Genomic DNA, 19,007 nt, shown 5'->3' with positions numbered 1-19,007 from the left:
ATTTAAGTACAAATTGTTGGATCTTTAAGTCTTGTTTGGGAAAAACAGCATTACTTGGCAGCTTTTTAAAATTGGCGCCAGCTTTAGGGTGACCCTTTACTTAACAGCCTGTTGTTCCTTTGTAAAATTTCCCCTGGCCTGGCAGATATTTTTCTAGATATTTCTAGAGTAAGAAAAATAAAATTGTTCTAAATTTTTTGAAAACTATTCAAAAATTAATAAATTTTAAATTAAATACACTAACGCCAGCTTCAGTTATCGATATATCGATAGCTGCGCGGCGAACGGCCACACTGTCCTACTACGACGAATTTATTGTAAAGTGTTTTTATAGTTTTATTTACTCGGTTTTAGCACTCTTTAAGCCCTTTTCGCCGTGTGTTTCTGTAAGTCAACCAATGTTTAGTACCTGTACAGTGAAATTCAGCCAAGAAAGATTTTCCGTGGGCGGGAAAAGCGGGTAAACAGAGCAAGTGCAAATTCAGCTGCGGCCTGGCCAGCAGTTTGGTCGCATATTTTGTTGTTGCCGCCTAGTGGGTGCTCCTCCGGGGTGGAGTCGTCATCCCCCCAATACGTAACGCAACCCTTCCCCCTCCGGATTTTGGTCCACCCCGCCAGCACATTTGTTTTGATGGTCACGCGAATTCCGCCCTTTTGGTCAAGTTTTTATTGTGCTCCACTCGTATAAAAAAGGGAACGCCCGCATTTGTATGTTTGTTTGTTTGTGTATGTCTCGCCTACGTTTTATGCTAATTAAAGTGCAACTTTTTTTTAGCCAAAGCTGCGAATATAATTCAATTAACGAGGGTCCAACTGCGACTGCGGCGCATTATCAGCGCAGCAGTTGGTTTGGTTTGACGGCTTTATCGGAGTTGATTGAACAGCTGGAGAGGGTGGAGTGGCGTATGTAGGGTGCACTGTACATTCCATCCGCGATAAGATAACCCCGGTTGAAGAATCGGAATCGCGGGATTCGCAAATTGCCTTCAATTCTCAACTTAATTGTGGAGTTAACTCAGCAACCCCCGAAGTTCTGAGGACCGCTAGACTCGTGCTGAAGTCCCGCTGGCACTGGTAAAAAGATTTCACTCTTCCAGGGCCACAGTCAGCCCCTCAATTGCGTCAATAATTGGGCCTAATTGAAGTCAACAGGCCATTCCGTTCCTTTTGTTTACGCAGTTTTTTTGTAAAAGGGGAGAATATATTATATGCTTGAGCTCTACCTTCCCTTACCAAAAATCTACATCAGATGAATTTCTAGAGATTAAAATTGCTAGTATACTCCTTTTTATAACAAGTGACTTCTTTTTTTGAGTTAGCGAAAATGTTATAAAACCTTGCTTAAAATGCGTTCTAAATGTTATTAAGATCTTTATGATTATTTTAAGAACAAAAGAATAAGTTATACAAAAAATTCTCTCAGCTTAAAAGAGATCTTACTCAACTTATTTTCTAAATCAAATTTGAAAATACAAAAAATATCTACAATCTGTAAATGAAAAAATAATTTTTAATTACATGTCCACAACAAAACTCTAGTATAATTTCGTAAATATATACCCTATTTAGTGAACTTTGTTCCGAAATGGAATGTTCGTTGGGAATACCAAACCTTTACTAATCTGGGTTAAGTAATTTGTATTTTTATTTATTTTGGCCAAGACAAAATATGGTAACTTAAATATGTTTATATTTGCTAGAAGATTGCATGTAGGGAATTGCTAATGACCTAAAAAAACATTTTGGAAGTTTCCTTAAATTGAAAATAAGAATTTGGTGTGTCACAACATTAAACGCTTTATAAAAATACAACGAAACAAACGTTTTCTCATAAAATTTGAATAAGTTAACAATAGAACCACGTTTCTTTTGAAGACTATCACCAAATACCCTAATTGGGCTTGCCTGCCCTTGGATTGTATTAGACCTATATAGTTGGTAGCGGTAGCAGTAATGCCTTTTTCGTAGAATTCCCGAAGTGACTAAGCTCACTCCCATTTCCACTTCCACTTTGTCGCTTCCCTCTCTGGTTATTTGTGAGAAGAAAGAAAGAGCCATAAGTTGGGCCCAAAAGATTAGTCACCATTGGCGCGGGTCCATCACCTTGTGGCGGTTGTGTTCCTCCTTCTGCCTTCTCTTTTGCTGGCACCTTTTGTTTTGTTTACATTTGCAGACGGCGATCAGGAGAATCCGAAGAGAGGAGCCTAGCAGGTGGCTCTCTTCGCCGCTCTCCCATCTGTTGCTCATGGTGCTCATATTTCCCATGGAACCCAGCGAACCATTCGCCTCTACGGCCCGCTCATTCGAGTTTTGTCCGCCGTCGGTGCCAATTCGTTCGATTGTGCCGCGCCCGATATCGCCATACAAATATATATACATATATCTCCGTCTCGTACATACAGATATATATAAATCGCATATCGCACATATCGTTCAAGTTCAAATATCAAAAGAGTTTCCAGCTTAATTGTGGAAAATAAAGAAGGTATACGAGTGCGCGAGTATAAGTGTGTGACATATGGTGTTATTTTTACCCATTCAGAGGGGAATATGTGCCAGAATTAAGCAAATCTGTTGTGTAACTCGATTCGAACGTAAATTGTGTGTTACGCCTGCGCGATGTGCGCCGAAACCCTCGGAAAACCCTTTTCCGTAGTTCGGATTTTGAGCATTCTATAAAACAATCTACAAAATTACCTCATCGCTCTGTCGGCGCCTGCGTCGACGTCTGCTTTTTTGATGTCTGCCCCTGACTTTACGCTAGTTCACAGAGAAAAAAAATTGGGATTACTTTAGATGCTACACATTAAAATGCATGCCACCTAAAATGTTAACTAATCGGATTATTTTATATTTCCAATTTTTATAAATATTGTATACTTTAAAATGAGTGTATATTAAAAGTTTTAGAAAATTGTAGCATTGTTTAGTGGATGTACAAATATTAATGTTTACATTCAATTATGTTATAATTTGTTCATTTCATAAATACGGTTTCAATGTCTTTTCATTTGCTCAATTGAATATTAAGTAGATGTGATTTTCCTTTTTACATATTGTATTTATCTCAAGAAGAACCCAATATTCTTCTCCGTGTACGCTAAACAGACACAGATATTTCATTCTAAATTTCTCGTTTGCCTAGCAGCTGGCTGGCCTCCCACTCCCCTCACTCATAAATACGATTTATCTTTAAGATACACATACGCTTAGATTTGTTTTGTATCTCTATGTAGATTTATTGTTTTTGCTCTCTTTCCGCTCTCTTCTTTATATTTAAATATCTCGCGCCTTTCGGTGTTTTTGTCATAATTTCTCTCCCTTTTGTGCTGTTTTCCTCACATTTTTTGTTCGATTGTTTGGCAAATTTCGCCGTCGCTCCATTTTGTGGGCGTATATTGTATTATTTATCCATTATCTCAAAATGTCAATGCGCTCGTTTAAAGCTGTTGTTATTTTCAGCCTCTCTCTTTCGAGCTTTTCGACCTTATTAGTGGGCATCGGTTTTGGAATGCCCGCCACATAAACACGCTTCGGAAACATAAAGAAATCGAGATCGGAGCTCATTTTCACTCCATGCCGCTGTGTGGGCAGTGCATCGGCTCCACATCCACCAAATATTTCGGACGTGGACGTGGGGTCGCTTTGCATCCGCTAAGCCAAAGATACACTAAACAAACTTTAAGGCCTAGATTATTATGGTACTATTTTCATCCAATAAGTTAGGTTTTTTAGTGAAATCACAAGCTCTCTTTTGAAACAATATATGTGATATTCTTGTTTTTGAGTTTTTAACGTCACTCTTGGTAATAGATGTTTTCCAGAATTCAGTGTTCAACTGACACATTCTTTTTCATAATAAATACATCAACATTAACACCAAATAGATAAGGTTTTTGGTATATGTTAGACTTCTCACACAAGAAAAATTAAGTGATAGTTCTAATTTTACCACCTTATCTTGAATTCAATTTTCTCGTATTCTCCAAACGCAAGATATGCTTTATATAGAAGAGAAAGTAGAAAGAAATGTATAAAGAACTTTAATATTAATTTGGGACCAAATAGGACCAAAAATTTGTTAAGTGATGGTCGGGTCTTTAAAGTGTTATATTCTGGTGTTGCGTGTACATTCGTTTTGATAGAGCAGCAATTCATTGAGTAAGCTGATTTGTAACTCGGTCACTGGTGGAACGCTGGTGGGCAGCAGCTTGTGTTGCCCATTTTGGGGCACGTTTCGATTGCCGCTGTTGCCAGACAAGTGACTGCATTTTCCACTTGTATCTGCTTTGCTTTTTTATGGTTTTGCATACTTTGTGTTCGCTGTTTTATTAATTGAGCTGTATTCATTAATTCGCTTTGCTCTGGGCGAGACGAGAGACTGAGGCAAAGGTCTTCCAATGAACGCTTGCCATACAACTTTCGAAAGAGAGATTGATGTCCCGGGGATGTTTTCGCATTGAGCATCACTTCATATTTTCGGGATTAATTAAATTTTATTTGGCAAGCGTTAAATTGGTAGTTTTTGATTGGTTTAAAATTACAAAAGTCACTGTAAAGGCTTCAAAGTTATTAAAAAAGTAAATGAAAATGCATTGAGTGGTTATAAAGTACCATTAAATATTCATTCAATCATATTACCTTTGACTTATTTCGATTTTCCAGTCATTTGTCCACTGCATGTTTCAAGCTCAATTAAAGCAATTTAAGCCACCCGGCCAATTTGTTACAATATCAAAATTCAACGCTTCATACAACTGTCGGCAAGCAAAAGAACAAATGCAAAGCAAACAGCGTAATAACAATTAAAAAATAAAAATAACAACTGGTGTGTGCGCTCTATTTTCTTAACGCCTCAGCATTTTCAATGGTTTTGTGTTGCACTTCAGATACATAATGGCGTACATGCTGAATATACATAGGCTATATATAGATACACTGAGAAAACAAATCGTTTACATTATGAAGCACTTTGAATAGTTACCAGATCTGGCCTAACTTCAGTTATAAAGACAAGAGATCTTATAAGAAGTCAGCTGAAAATCAATCATTCTTAAATAAAGAAGGTTTGTAACGTTTCTAGTTTAAATTAGAATGGATTTATTAAAGTCAAGCGTATTAATCTGATTAAAATGTTTATATAACGTGTAGATCTTACGTTTTCTCCTCTGTACAACAGACACAACTACTTGGGGCTCATGTGAGTTTATGTGGGTTTAATGCTGCCGCACACATGTTTCGCTTTTGCACCGGACCTGAATCAAACAATCGAAATGCTAAACAAACAAAATGAGCCACAACTCAGAACTCGTAGAAGATCCCATATTGAGTTCGATTGGTTGCTCCATATTGTGGAATAGTTTATTGTTTTGGAATGTTTCTTAATTACGCGGAACTCAAGTGGCGGAGGTGGAAGCGAAGACCAGAAACTACCATCTGAATCGGAATTTCGAGCATTTCCTTCTCGATTCGATTCGATTCAACTCGATTCGCATTCCCTTTTTGCCAGCACACTCATCGTTGAGTCATTAAAAGTCGGATGGAGAGAGAGGACCCCTTGTTTACTATTAATGCTGATAAAAGAATATGCATTCGCTTCTAAAAATAAACTTAAAGTATTCATATTCATTCGCATTTGTTGTTTGCCTTCGGCGGCATGACTTTTATTGTCACCATGTTTGTATGCAAACAAACGCATGCGAAGATTTATGCAAAAATTAATTTTCCCCATCGACTACCGAACTCAGCGAGAGGACGTTTCATTTTATTTGTTTCGTTTATCGCCGGTGGAAGTTGGTCTGGGCTGGGTTGGGCCCCTCCGATCGGCTTGTCGTCTCCTATATCGCTGTGGGTGTCGTAAATCCCTGGTTGATTACGTCAGTAATTCATTGGCGCTTTTCTGCTCTGCGGACTTGTTTGCTTGAGGGCCGAGTGAACACGCATTTGGGCACTTCATCAATCTGTCACTCCATCAGCCAAACGATTCGATGCGGTCAGTCGATAAGTCTGTCAGCTTTGGCATTCCCATTGCAACGGGTTGCGGTTTGTCACACCCCCAAATTCCCGCTGAGCGGGTGTATAATGGAAAATAGCTGGAAATCTTGAGGATTTCGATTTTATAGCTTTTTAGCGCCAAGGGAAATGCTTAAAACTGCTTATAAATTTCTCTTACTCAAGCCATTAGAGGAAATGTTTACACAGAAAACTAAAAATCTTTAATTATGATCGATTGGCTGTTGAGTAATTAAAAAAAACTAGCTTTTAGACGGTTTCAATGGTTGTGAACTAACACAAAAAACCTATAAGTCAAATTCAAATTGAATAGCAATTTCAGTACCCAATTTAAATATTTTTTTTTAGTAAATTGGTATTGAAAAGAAAAGTATATATATATTTGTAGTATTTTATCTGGGAAAAAAATTCCTAAGGCCTTGTGAATTATGAAATTGCCTGTATTTAATCCCCCATTTTATGCATTCCTTTCCCGATTTGATTATCACTCGCACTGGCTGCTACCCCTTTTCCCGAGATTGTCGTGTCCATTGGCAGTTATCGCTAGGCTTGGCCTTGCCTCGCAATTTATTTCCATCTGGCTGGGGGATTGGGTGCCTCTTTTAATCAATGGAACTGCTTTGTGTGTCGCCAGTGCCAGTGAGTGAGTGTGAAAATAAGAATTCATTTCTTATTCGGCTTATGGCTGCATTAGGCATTCGAGTGCTGCCCCTCAAAGTTAGGCCAGCTGCAGCTCCCCCTCGCAGGGATGCCCCTGACTATTTGTTGTATCGCTATGTATAAATACGCACATATAAATTAGTACACATATATGTTGTGTGGCACTGTCGCTTTTGGCACTCACTTGTGCGAAAATCCATTGGAGCCCGACTGGCGGGAGCCTAATTTTTTGCCGTCTCCGATTGACGATGTCCGTTGTGGATGAGGGGCAGAAAACGAGGGTGATGAGGAGGAGGTGGCCACCAGAGAGGGTGACTCAATGGAGGGGCTCCTTCTTAAGTGGGCAGGCAATGGCATGGGAATGGAACTTGGCATCCAATCATAAAATTGCTTGGCAATGTCTTTCGTATGTAGATGGTGTAGTATGCGTCGAGAAAAGGAAGGAAGGAAGCGAAGGCAATCCATGTTGGCAGGAAATGTGAAATTTCTTGGGGGGAATATACACTGGAGTCCATAATTGTGCCGTCAGGCAATTATTAAAGAGGAATTAAAAATAAATTTTAAATCTTCAAATTCCAAGATTAATAATATATTATAGAAATGTATATTCAAAACATTTCTTAAAAAAAGATTAAAGAAAAAGAATGCCTACATAATATGTGTTTTTCTGGTGTGACGCAGTCTTCTTTATGAATTTTTAAATATCTCTGAAAGTATTACACATAGTTCTTAAAGTTTATCTTGTAATACTGGATTTGTCAAGAAATGTCTTTTTATGTACTATTTGATTATTAATTTACGAGACTGGTTTTTTTTCTTGCATACAGAGTTTCCATTTTTTGTAAGAGTTTTAATTTGAAACAGTTTAGTGCCATAAGATATTTCAAAAATTCCAAAGTTGATCTAAATCTTTGAGTATTTGCACTCAGTTGCAGTTGACGGACCATTCTCAAATGTACGCTTCTTACTATACAGAAGGAGAATATAAGTACTAACCAGCTTTGTTCATTGATGAGCTTGGGTATCATAAGCTCAGCTAATTACAAGCACGCTCCTTAAAGGATTGTAATTAGAACATTGATCCTTATCACTTGGCTGACATAATTTGGCCACATTATTTGATGTGCCACCACCTTGATGATAATTGAAAATTACAGGGCCATCGAGGCCTTTCAGTCAACCCGATCCCATCTCATCCACCCACTGGCTGCAGCCTCCCCCTTTTGACGTCACTTTTGCGGTCGTCGAATCATTCGATTTGATTTGTTTGTTTGCCTAACCCACCCACCCATCCATCTATCCATCCATCCTGGGATCTCCATCCATCCTTCGGCCGTTTGTTCGTTTGTTTATTTGTGTATTTTGTTACTTTTAATGCATCTTTTATCTGGATTTTGCCATCATCATTGGCTGCCCATTGTTGTTGCTGGCGATGCTGATAGCGATACACAAATTTGAGCCCCATTGTTGGCCACATTGCTCATTGCTCATGGCGGAGTTGCCCTGGCGACGATGTCTTGTTTACTCAAATTACAGCCGCAATCAGGGGTTATCCAAGGTGCATATATAGTCTGTATGTCAAATCTGCCAAGTTGACCCCTGTTGTGAGTTTGAAAGTGCTGGGTGCGGGCGGGCCTTGCTTTTTATCTGGCTACTCAACTTTGCTACTTTTCCTTGGTGAAAATTTCCGAAATCAACTCAAGCTCAAGGAGAATGTTATTTCAGCCAAAAAGTGTTTATTGGCGATCATTTGAGTTGAGTTGAATGACCCAAGCAGATAAAAAGGAAACGTAAGAACGTGACTGCTGTTTATAAGTGCTGAAAATGTAAACGAAAACAAGTTGAATGTGCAAAATCGCCAAATAAACATTATAACGTCTTACGTTTTTGGGCATTGTGTATCATGTCTGATTTTTTTTTTTTTAAAGATCAACTACTGATTTTTAAATATTTTTGAGTTTTGAAGGGTTTTCTTCTTATGTATTGCTTGCAGTTTTGAAACCATTTTCTGTTGAAAATCCCTTATTACCAACTCAACATCTCATTTATAGCTTATGTTATTAAAATATTTTTTTCATCGTATATATAGACAAAATGAATTCAAGAATGAACATTGTATAAACTTTTGGTTCAGCCACTCAAGGGTTATACAAACAATGCCTAATTATAGCCGTACATAATCAGAACTCTCTTCCAGCGAACAAACATAATGTTTTTCGGGAAAACTATGTTAAAACTGAGTAGCGTTCGGCTGGCGTAATTGCACTCATTAAGTAATTTTCAGTACCTTGCCACTAGATCGTGACACATTTGTTTAACGACCTTTTTTTCACTGACCGCTCGTCAATTTTCGCTGACATGAAAAGCGAAATAAAACTTTTTGCATGAGTCGTTTGATGCTGCTGTTACATTACTCAAGCGCAACTAATAATCAAGCGAGTCGCCGGTTGGGATCGCTCTGGCCATCTGTTGGACCTCTAAACTGGCCCCGTGTAGTACACTAAAATTGAAATTTCTATAAATTCAGCTATGACTCAGGGAACGAGCAAAAAATAAGCAAATGAATGAGCCAAGAGTAGCATCATCATCATCATCATCATCATCGTCGTCACCACCAGCCAAGTACAGTGAAAGCTCTGCAGGGGGACTATTTCATTGGATTAAAGATCTGTGTAGTATGCGATCGCCTGGGGGAGAAATGACTACTTTTTGGGAACCTCGGCTTCTCCGCTTAGGTGGCAGTGTTCTATTTCCAGTCTTGCATGGAAATCGTGCCACAACTTTGGTCAGGGGGCAACTATGATCCGTGGGGATTGCCTTTCTTCACACTTTCAGTTTCAACACTGTTCATTGATTTGGGTGCGCATCGAATGGAAAATCAAAGAGATTTGTCTGCTCCACAAATATTACTTTGTTTACCTTGAAAGTTCTCGTTTATGCTCGGTATTAATAGCGTTCCAAATATATATAGAATGAATGTAGGATTGGGCACATCTAGCATGGCGTATGAGGTCTGAATGTTGTTTTGGTTTAATTAAAATCTGTTTTTCTTTTATCGTGTAGAGAACTTTTTTCAACACATTTCACGTTGAATTTTCTCTGGCAGTTTATTTAAATTCTCCTTTCTCTTTTTATATATTTTTTTTTTTTTTTGAGTTGTGATGTGATTTATAGCATTGGAAGCTGATTTAAGCACTTGCATGTGTAGTCATCCTCCGCCCGCATGTATGATGTATTATTTATTTGTCTTTATGTGTGTACATTATTAGTGTTTTTTGGCATGGGGTGACAGGCAGCTATTTTAAAAGCTTTATCCAATAATGAAGATTAGCTTAGTTTATTTATTAGTTGGAAATTTGTTCCGTACTCATTTTTATAAAAGAGAAAATTACGTAATAAATTTAATTAAGTCTTTTCATAAAATAGTAAACATTTTATGAAGAGAGGTACTTTGCTAGACCTGAGTGTCTTGAGAGCAGCATGAATATCCGCCGGTTTTTATCTCGGATCTCCACATATTTCCTTGTCCTCGGGTCAATAAACCTATTCAACAGTTCCCCTTCATCTGGCGTGTCCATGCTGTCTGTCTTGGCCATAAACTACTCGGAACCCTTTCAGCAGCTCGGAGGTACGGCATTGTAGAACGTGCCTGAGCACCTAACCCGACATCTGGCTGCATGGCAGAATCGTGCCAAGGTCTCAGATTGTGTTCGCTATAACTACGTGACGCTATCGTTTTGTAATTTTGATTGCTCCGCGAAGAACGAAACAAACATATCTACCAACCCATGTACAAACGCAATCAGCCGTCGACCTACTAAACAGAAACTACAGAAACTTGTCCAACGCCCACAATCGCATTTTCGCTTTCATTGAACGGAGCAGGGGAGGGGGAGGTTGGAAGAGGGCCAGGAGATCAGTGGGAGGCGCCCACGCCCCAAGCTTTTGTCTTGCCAATGAGTTGAGGACTGACCTGCACCTGTAATTGACTCGGTTGGGGGCATATAAGCCTCTTAACCCCATGATTACTCTTGTCACCCAAATGAAAGTGGTCACAAAATGGCTTTTAATAAAATATTAATATTTCTATATAGCCAAAATATTACAAAATACTTTTATTTTTATGGTAATGAAAACCGTTTGCTAAAACAGCAAAATAGTATGTTTCAAATAAATAAAAAAAAAAATTTTTTAAATGTAATAAATATATTTCTGGAAGTTTATAAGTTTTGACTCATATTTAAATGAATAGTATCTTCAATAATTTTTTCTTTAGTTATGACTAACAAGGCTCTGATCTCTAAAAAGCTGTCTGATATGGGTATACAAATGATGTATTTTTACATTTTGTTCAAGCTACTGCTAATAAATTACTCATTCTCTGGAAAGTTTGCTGAATGATACGTTTTTATCAGTAGACTGTCGTTTTTAGTTTTAACTTAAAATGTGGTTCATCAAACCAAATATCTTTTATATTTGATTATCAAATTACTATTGCTGATTTTAAAAAACTGCCAGAAACCCTTTGTTAATATACAGAAATCTACTAGATTTTTTTTTAAAACGGTCTAGTGGTTATAAAGAGGGTTAATGGTCAGAAATGGTGACGACAGCAGCCGCATTCTTGGCCAGCTGCAGCTGACAACTCTCTATCCGATCCTTCCGACTCTTTGCCACATCCCTCTCTGCTCCATTGATGCACTCTTTTGAGCTTTTGGGTGTTGATTGATATTTTTTGTTGCTATAAACAAAAGTCGCTGGCGATGTGCGAACGCTAATGGAAAAGTCTGGTGCAGCATTCTTGGAATGGTATTCTATGTGCGCACATATCGGTGGCTGCTCTTGCTCCGGCTGCCTTGGTGGCATTAACCGCAATGCCGACATCTAGCCATATATGTGCAGCTATATCGGCTTCGAGTCGGCGGCCCACCCCTACCCTGCTCCTCCAACTTGCCCCACCTAACAGACTCATCCACCCATCGGCGCCGAGGTCGAGCTGTGCTAATATGGAAAATGAAAACAGGAAAAATGCTTTGTGCGTTTGCAGTTCGCCGTTTGGAGTTGGAGTGGATTGCTTTGGGCTTTAAAGTTGCCACAGTGGCAACTTCATAGATAGATAGAGATTTTCCTGCCGCCACGTTTGCAAATGCAGTTTTAACCGTTCGCTCTGCTCTTCTATTTGCAGATCTTCTAAACAAACAAATCAAACAAACGACAACCGCAACAAGCAACGAAGAAACAAACAACGTAACGACAACGACCATACACTTAACACTGCCAGCACTTACACACACAAAACCACACGGGCGAACACACAGCAAACAACTTTCGTTAAACACATTTCTCCACTATCTTCTTAACAACTGAAACTAAATCGAACAAACCAATAGCCGGAGATAAGCGGCTAACAACGAATTTGAGGTAAGTAAAAGGTGTCGACCAATATTTGCATAATCAAATAATTAGTTTTAAGAAGTGCTTTAGTGTTTATTTTCTATTTTGATAGCGTTGCCATCGACTTACTCACTGTCTTATTTGGCATATGACACCTATTTTTGTCAGTTTATATTTAACCTTATCATATCTTTGGCCTTTGAAAGAATGTTTAATGGGATGTTTTGATTGTGACATCCAAAAAATATTTTGGAGTGTTTTATCGACAATCTAAACTGTTCTGTTCAACGAAATTTACCAAAATTGCTGATCTCACTAGTATTTTTTACAGACACGATAGATAGATAGATAGTTATAAAACTTCAACCTCTATATCTTTGACCACCCCCTTTATCTATCTTTATGACATTTGTCATTTGTCATGAAAAGAAAAGCTACTGCTTTTATTCGCCCTGAAAAACACAATTAATCAAGATCTAACGGCCAATATTTACCTATAAAAAGAAAAATGCCTTCTTAAACTTTATGGCTCTATTTTATGCCTCAGACGAGTCCACTGTATCTGGGCAAATTCTATTTTTCCACTTAACAAACAAGAATAAAAACTGTGCAAATTACATAAAAAGGCTCCACATTGGCGCTGCCCGATGGCATTTTGTTATCCTTTCCGAAGGGACGGGAACGGAAGGAGGGAAAGCAATCAGAGGGAAAACATGGCTGCGAAGGAGTAAATGTCGTGTCCCAAGACAAGTGAAAACTGTGCAGATTCCTTGGCGGCCACCACAGGACTCCTACGCAGCCACACGCGCATCAGGACGAAGCACACACACTCGGCTATATGGCCAGACAAAATGGTGGCTTTGGCGCCAGAATGTCGCGCCAGTTGAGCTTATTTTTTTGTTCTCCCTTCGCTTTTATGTCGACAGCGATTGCACAGATAAGTGGGAGTGGTGGGTGGCTATTGGGGCTAGGACGATACTCATTTGTATCTTAAAGATTGTTGCACACTGTGCCCTGGGCGAAATTTACTTAACTCATTCGGTTACAATTAATCAAGCAAATCAGATTAATTAAAGAGAAGTTAGAAAGCAAAGATCTCCCGCTGTCCGATTTCCCGGTATTCTTTAACCATTATTCATTTTGCATGCCCCGACGAGATTGTTGTTTCCCCCAGCAAAAAAGAGTCAAGTTTAATTTATACAATTTTGGCCATGTAAATGGCTTTGACAAAAACAATTCTTCTGTTGTACATAAGGCGAAAGCGAAGTTCAGCCATTGGCGGTCCATTGCCACCCATTGGGCGCTCCCAGTTGGTGGTGGATTTTCCGCACACATAAAACCAAGAAACCGAAGTGAAAAAGCCAAAATGTTACTGTGCAGCCCAAACCCTCCCCGTTTGGCAACGGAGGATAGGCAATTTTTACGATCTCGCACAGCAGCCCACCTACTCACATCCTTTTCGCGCAGCCAGGCAAGAGGGCAACCCAGGCACATGCCATCTCATCCCGGCATCCCAGCATCCCAGCATCCTGGCATCCTGTCCGCGGAGCATGCGCCGATGTGCCGCCAGGACGACGCCGTTGAGTCGCGGATTCACACAACGGTTACGACTAGTGGAATGAATGATGCTAAAATCAGAAGCTCACGATGTGTCGCCGGTATAGCACATCATTCTAGGCCTAGCCGCTGATCGGGCAGGACTTGCCAGTTCAGAGACCAAGTCAGAAAAAGTGCCAAGTTAACCGCGTTCTGCAACCGTTTCGTGCCTGAGTTCTTGTTGAGTTTTAAAAAACAAATTCGTTAAGTTTCAAGCGGTCAAGTGCCTTTTGTACCGTTTCGGTTCCTGTTTTTCGTCATAGTTCGTGCCTTATCCCTAAGAAGTATTCTTAACTTTTCAAACACATAAACACACACCACACACACACTGCGTTGTTGTCGTCGAGTGCCTTGGACAGATACTTTACTTTTGATAGACCTTAAGTCAATGCGATCCAATCGCCGCTCAAAACTCTGCCACTAATTTGCCTTAGAACAGAAAAACATAAAAAAAAAAACATTAAAACAAAAATAAAAAACACAAAAAAACTATTAAAATTTGTTACCAAGCTTTACACGTTTTTAAAAATATATACACAAAAGTCAGACGTTTATATATACTTTACACAATTTACACCAAGAAAGCTTTTACACTAGAGAACTCGAAAATTTTAAACGTTATTTGTTAAAGCCAACGAAAATTGAGAACATTGAGAATTCCCACGTTATTATGATGTATACGCGTTTTTTAAGATTTTCCAAATTGTTAGCGGTTTTTGCCATCGTTTTGTGTTGAGTATTTGTAAATTCAGTTTCGGTTCCGTACACATTTTGTACAAAAACGGTACGCTCCGTTGCCAACACCACAAACGTGCCTCAGCTCGTCGAGCAGTTGCCCCGCAGGATCTGCAGGACTCGCAGGAGTCGCAGGACTCACCTGACCCAGCGCTGCCGTCGCAGTCAACGATTTTTAAAATCCCCTTTCGACACCCCGTAATGCCTTTCGATGACAACGTCAACCGATCGATCGCAAAGATCTTGTTAAACACCAAAAAACACACCCAACACCACACACAAAGAAACACACTACGCCCGAGCGTGCCTTTATAAGCGTTTAGCCCTAAAACCGTAACCGTAAGCTTTGTGCCTTAACGTTTTTCGATCGTCAACCCACAAACAAACTTTTTAACATCTACGAAAGAACATCGTTGTAAGCAAGATCCCAAGATGAGTTTTACAAAGTGTTTGAAAAGTAAGTAGAACTTATCAACCTACAGAAGTAACGTTTTCTGTTTAAGAAAACATATTACACTGGTACTTTTTAAAACGAGTTTCTATTTGTTTTAAGAATTTTATTACAATTCTAGATCAAAAATTATACAAAAGAACTAAATAATATTTAAAATTTAAATTTAAATTTCTGATATTAAAAAGGGGTTTTGTTTTGCTTTAAGGACTTATGAACTAATTCTATATTAACTATTTAAACAAAAATTAAGTCCCTTATAAAAACTTAAATTTATAAATGGGTACTTTTCATATTACCAACTGAAAGGTTTTTTTTTTTTAAACTAGCTAAGTTCAAAATTTGTTAAAATCTATCTTTTAAAAGAATACTTTAAAAGTTCTCCTGTATGTTAAAATCCACAAGTCGCCTTGCGATCCACGTCCACACTCAATTAATTAGTTGTGCTCATAGAAAAACGTTGTCGGCAGTAAATTACATCCATTAGCAGCTCAGTGTGACTTCTGGATGGAAAGTGGTTGCCAATTAGTGACTCCACCGCCGACTCCTTGCATGGGTTCCATTTGCATTCGGATGGTATCGGTTGGTGGCCAACTGGGGAGGAGGAGACATCGCAGTGCGGGCGGTTGGAGGAGGAGGGAATAGCTTAGGCCAAGCGCCCACTGTGAAAATTCGTGGCAGCCGCAGGCCAAATTCGCCTTTTCACGCCGCCTGCTCAGTTTGCACTAAAATTAACGAATATTTCCTTGATTACTATGTTTTATTAGCCATCTGTAATTTGCTGTCGGTGGTTGCTTTACAAAACAAGACCGACGGCGAATGCAATACCGTTTAAATAGAGGGCTCATTCAGTTAGATAAAGACTAGCCTGACTCTATGTATTTTCTTGTTTGTCTTTGTGCTCGGAGAAATCTATCCATTCATTGTCCTTTATCAATTTGCTTGACGTGACTCTGACAGTTTTTCTTTCTTACTCGATTTTTTTTTTGTTTACTCTGTAGGAACATGTAGTTGAAGTTCCTATTCCTATTTTTTTGGAATATAATGTTGATTGAATTAATGGGCTGTATCTTGTTACAATACTCACTTTCAGTATGGTTGATAGATGGTGTCTAGAAACTTATTTAAGTTTGTAAAAGACAACCAAAATACGACATTGCTGCTTTAAGCAAAAAAGCTTAGTTATTTTTTAAAACCAAAAACGGATGTGAATTGTTTTTTTTTGTTAATGTTTGCTGTATTGGCTTCTTTAAAAATGTTTTTTTTTTTAAATCTAAAAAAATCTTTTTTTTAAATCATTTTTTAAATCGGCCGATTTGGTATACAAACATTTTTTTAAAACATGAAAATGTAACTTTTTTTGGGATATAAAACCCACAGAAAAACAGAAAGTAAAGTGCTATAATTGTAAACTCCACCATTCGCGTTTGTTTATTTGAGGGCCAAATAAGCCCTTTCTAAGCACTTCGCTCCTATTTGAACCTGTTTTGCTGTCGCGCACTGTAGATAAGTATCGGATTACGCAGAGGTTTCTAGCCACCGTTTTCCCCATTCACCACCCTTATTTTCCGGCTGATGCTGCGCAGGATTCGGATACTTTTTGGCCGGCTGGCGCCACTCAGGCGCCCTGAAAAGTCTACCAGGTCTCCAAGGCAGAAAGTGCGAAAGGGGAGAGAGTGAGAGAGAACTCTCCAATGCCGCAGACGGGGTGACTTTGCTCTGGCTGCACCCTTTCGTCTGAAATTTCTCGCTCTCCAAAGAAAGCACTGCGCAGGCGCTGCTCTCTGCTGCGCTCTCCCCGACTTTCTCTTCCCAAACCCCTACCACCACCAGAGCAGACCAGACCAGGATGTCCTAGACACCAAAAAGGGATGCTGACGCTGATGCTGACGCCGACGTCGGCGGAGCAGCATCCCTCTGCCGCAGGTTCAGCCGCAGCGTTGAGTCAGCCTTTTCATCACTTTCGTGCCAGATTCCGTGGAAAGCAGACGTGCTGCTCCTGCCGCAGGATGCCGACAATCGGTGCCATCCACAGTCACAGTCACAGCCACAGCCGCCATATGGAACCGTTGTTCTGTGGTCCTAATCAAAAAAGTAATTGTGAAAGTTTATTTGTGATTCTGTGTGTGTCGTCTGCCGGAAATTTCAAGTGCTTCCTCTTGCTCTTTCCCTGTTTGTGTGTGTGTTCTCCCACAAAAAAAAAAGAAAAAGAAAGAAAAAACAAAACATTTGTGTAAATTATTGATTTTTGCATGCTAGAGAAAACAATAATGGCAGCGATTTTCCACCCGAACTCTGACACACTTAGAGGCAGCTTTTGTCTTTGTACGTTGGCAGGATCGAAAGGCGGGCGACAGAAAATCAATTACGCCCGCTTTTCGGGGATGGAGAATGGCATTATTAAGGGAACTTCTTGGCTTAAAATCCAAAGCCTAATAATGGAGAGAGTGGAGAGTGGAGTGGAGTGGAGGACGGAGAGAGTTGGAGATGTCGCCAGAGTGGGCTTACTTTGCTACCCCAGAAGGCAACTACAATGGGCTTTCAGGCTTTGATTTGGCAACTCAAGTGTCCTGTTTTGCCCTCTCCCCTGTTTGTGTGAACATTGCATCCGTATGTGTGTGTGTGTGTGTATGTTTCTGGAGAAGATTTTCATCAGCAATTTTATCGGTCGTCTGCGTTTTGGGTGGTGGCTGCCATCGCCACCGCCCCTGCTCCTCCGCCGGAAGATATCCTTTGGGGGTGGTTTCGGTTTTGGTGTCGGCCTCGGTCGCTGGTTCACGGTTTCCAGCTCAGAGTTTCTGGTTTCAGCTTTTCTGGTTATTGTTTTCCACTTTCAGTTTGTCCTCTTAAGTACATTCAATTGGGATATTACTATATTTTTTATGGGTCTGTAACCCTAAATACCATATAATTGTATAGCAAAACATTACTTTAATAAACTCCACTTTCATTCCAAAGAAAACTTCGTTAAACCCTGAAAGGTTTTATAAACTAGGAATGTTTAAACGATTAAATTAGTTTTATATTACCTCTTTTTGGACAAGAACGATTTAAACAGTTTATTTCTTCAAAAAATTAATATTTTCTAGGTTCTTTTATCTCCAAATTGGAATATAGCTATATTTTACAATGGGTCTTTAACCCCAAATAGCATAAAGTGTATAGCAATACATTACTTTGATAAATTCCACTTTCTTTCCAATGAAAAATTGGTTGAATGCTTAAATGAGAAAATTATTTTTAGACAAGACAGATGGAAATAAATTATTCGGTCAAAAAAGGGAATATTGTTTAGAGTCTTTTATCTCTAACTCACTTATTTAAGCAAAAACATAAACAGGGTTCATCCCCCATAAGACCTTAGTGATTTTAGTACTCAAAAACGGCTTTTAATCCTTAATTTTGCTACTCTCCTATTGCAGTGCCTTTTTCATTTTCCACATCCTTGGAAGCTTACCCAAGGAAACGACGACGAGGCGGAGGAGAGAGGAGTAGAGAAAAAGGAGCAGAGAGAGTCGAAGTGAAGCAGCAAAGACGACGCCAGGATGTCCACGCTATCGCTGCGCATCCAACTGGAAGGTGGTCGGGTGACCAAGACCATACAGTTCCAGCCCAACACCACAGTCTTCGATGCCTGCAAGGTCATCCGCGATAAGTTCGCCGAGGCAGTGCAAGGACAACGTACGTACACCCTTTAAATATCTTAAGCAAATCTCCTTTTAAATAAAACATTTCCCCCTTGTATAACAGCTAGCGAATATGGCCTGTTCATTTCGGACGAGCAGAACCAGCAGGGCGTTTGGTTGGAAGCCGGACGTACCCTGGGCTACTACATTCTGCACAACCAGGACACGCTGGAGTACCGCCGCAAGCTGCGCACCCTGCGCGTTCGCATGCTGGACGGAGCTGTGAAGACCATTCTGGTGGACGACTCCCAGCCGGTGTCGCAGCTCATGGTGGTCATCTGCACCAAGATCGGCATCACCAATCACGAGGAATACGGATTGGTGCGCGAGGACAACGAGGCGCAGAACGAGAATCTGCCGGACAACAAGTTTGGCACCTTGACACTCAAGCGCAAGATTATGGAGAAGGATCGCGATGCCAAAATGGAGAGTTTGCGCAAGAAACTGAAGACGGATGATGAGAGTAAGTTAAT

At 39.7% G+C, this 19,007-nt stretch overlaps 1 protein-coding gene across 1 annotated transcript in view; it reads left to right on the top strand.

Moving 5' to 3' along the window:
• The first annotated feature begins 279 nt into the window (after positions 1 to 279).
• Positions 280 to 19,007, top strand: part of LOC128258586 (talin-2) — a 30,739-nt gene continuing 12,011 nt past the window's right edge. Inside the window, 4 exon segments of the mRNA XM_052990289.1 lie at positions 280 to 386; positions 11,858 to 12,093; positions 18,271 to 18,529; positions 18,599 to 18,997. Coding sequence (XP_052846249.1) covers positions 18,394 to 18,529; positions 18,599 to 18,997 — 535 coding nt within the window. The 5' untranslated portion in view covers positions 280 to 386; positions 11,858 to 12,093; positions 18,271 to 18,393.

Source organism: Drosophila gunungcola (genome assembly GCF_025200985.1).
Source record: "Drosophila gunungcola strain Sukarami chromosome 3L unlocalized genomic scaffold, Dgunungcola_SK_2 000003F, whole genome shotgun sequence".
Classification (NCBI taxonomy): domain Eukaryota; kingdom Metazoa; phylum Arthropoda; class Insecta; order Diptera; family Drosophilidae; genus Drosophila; species Drosophila gunungcola.
The sequence above is the reverse complement of the archived record's forward strand: the minus strand, read 5'-3'. Positions and strand labels throughout refer to the sequence as shown.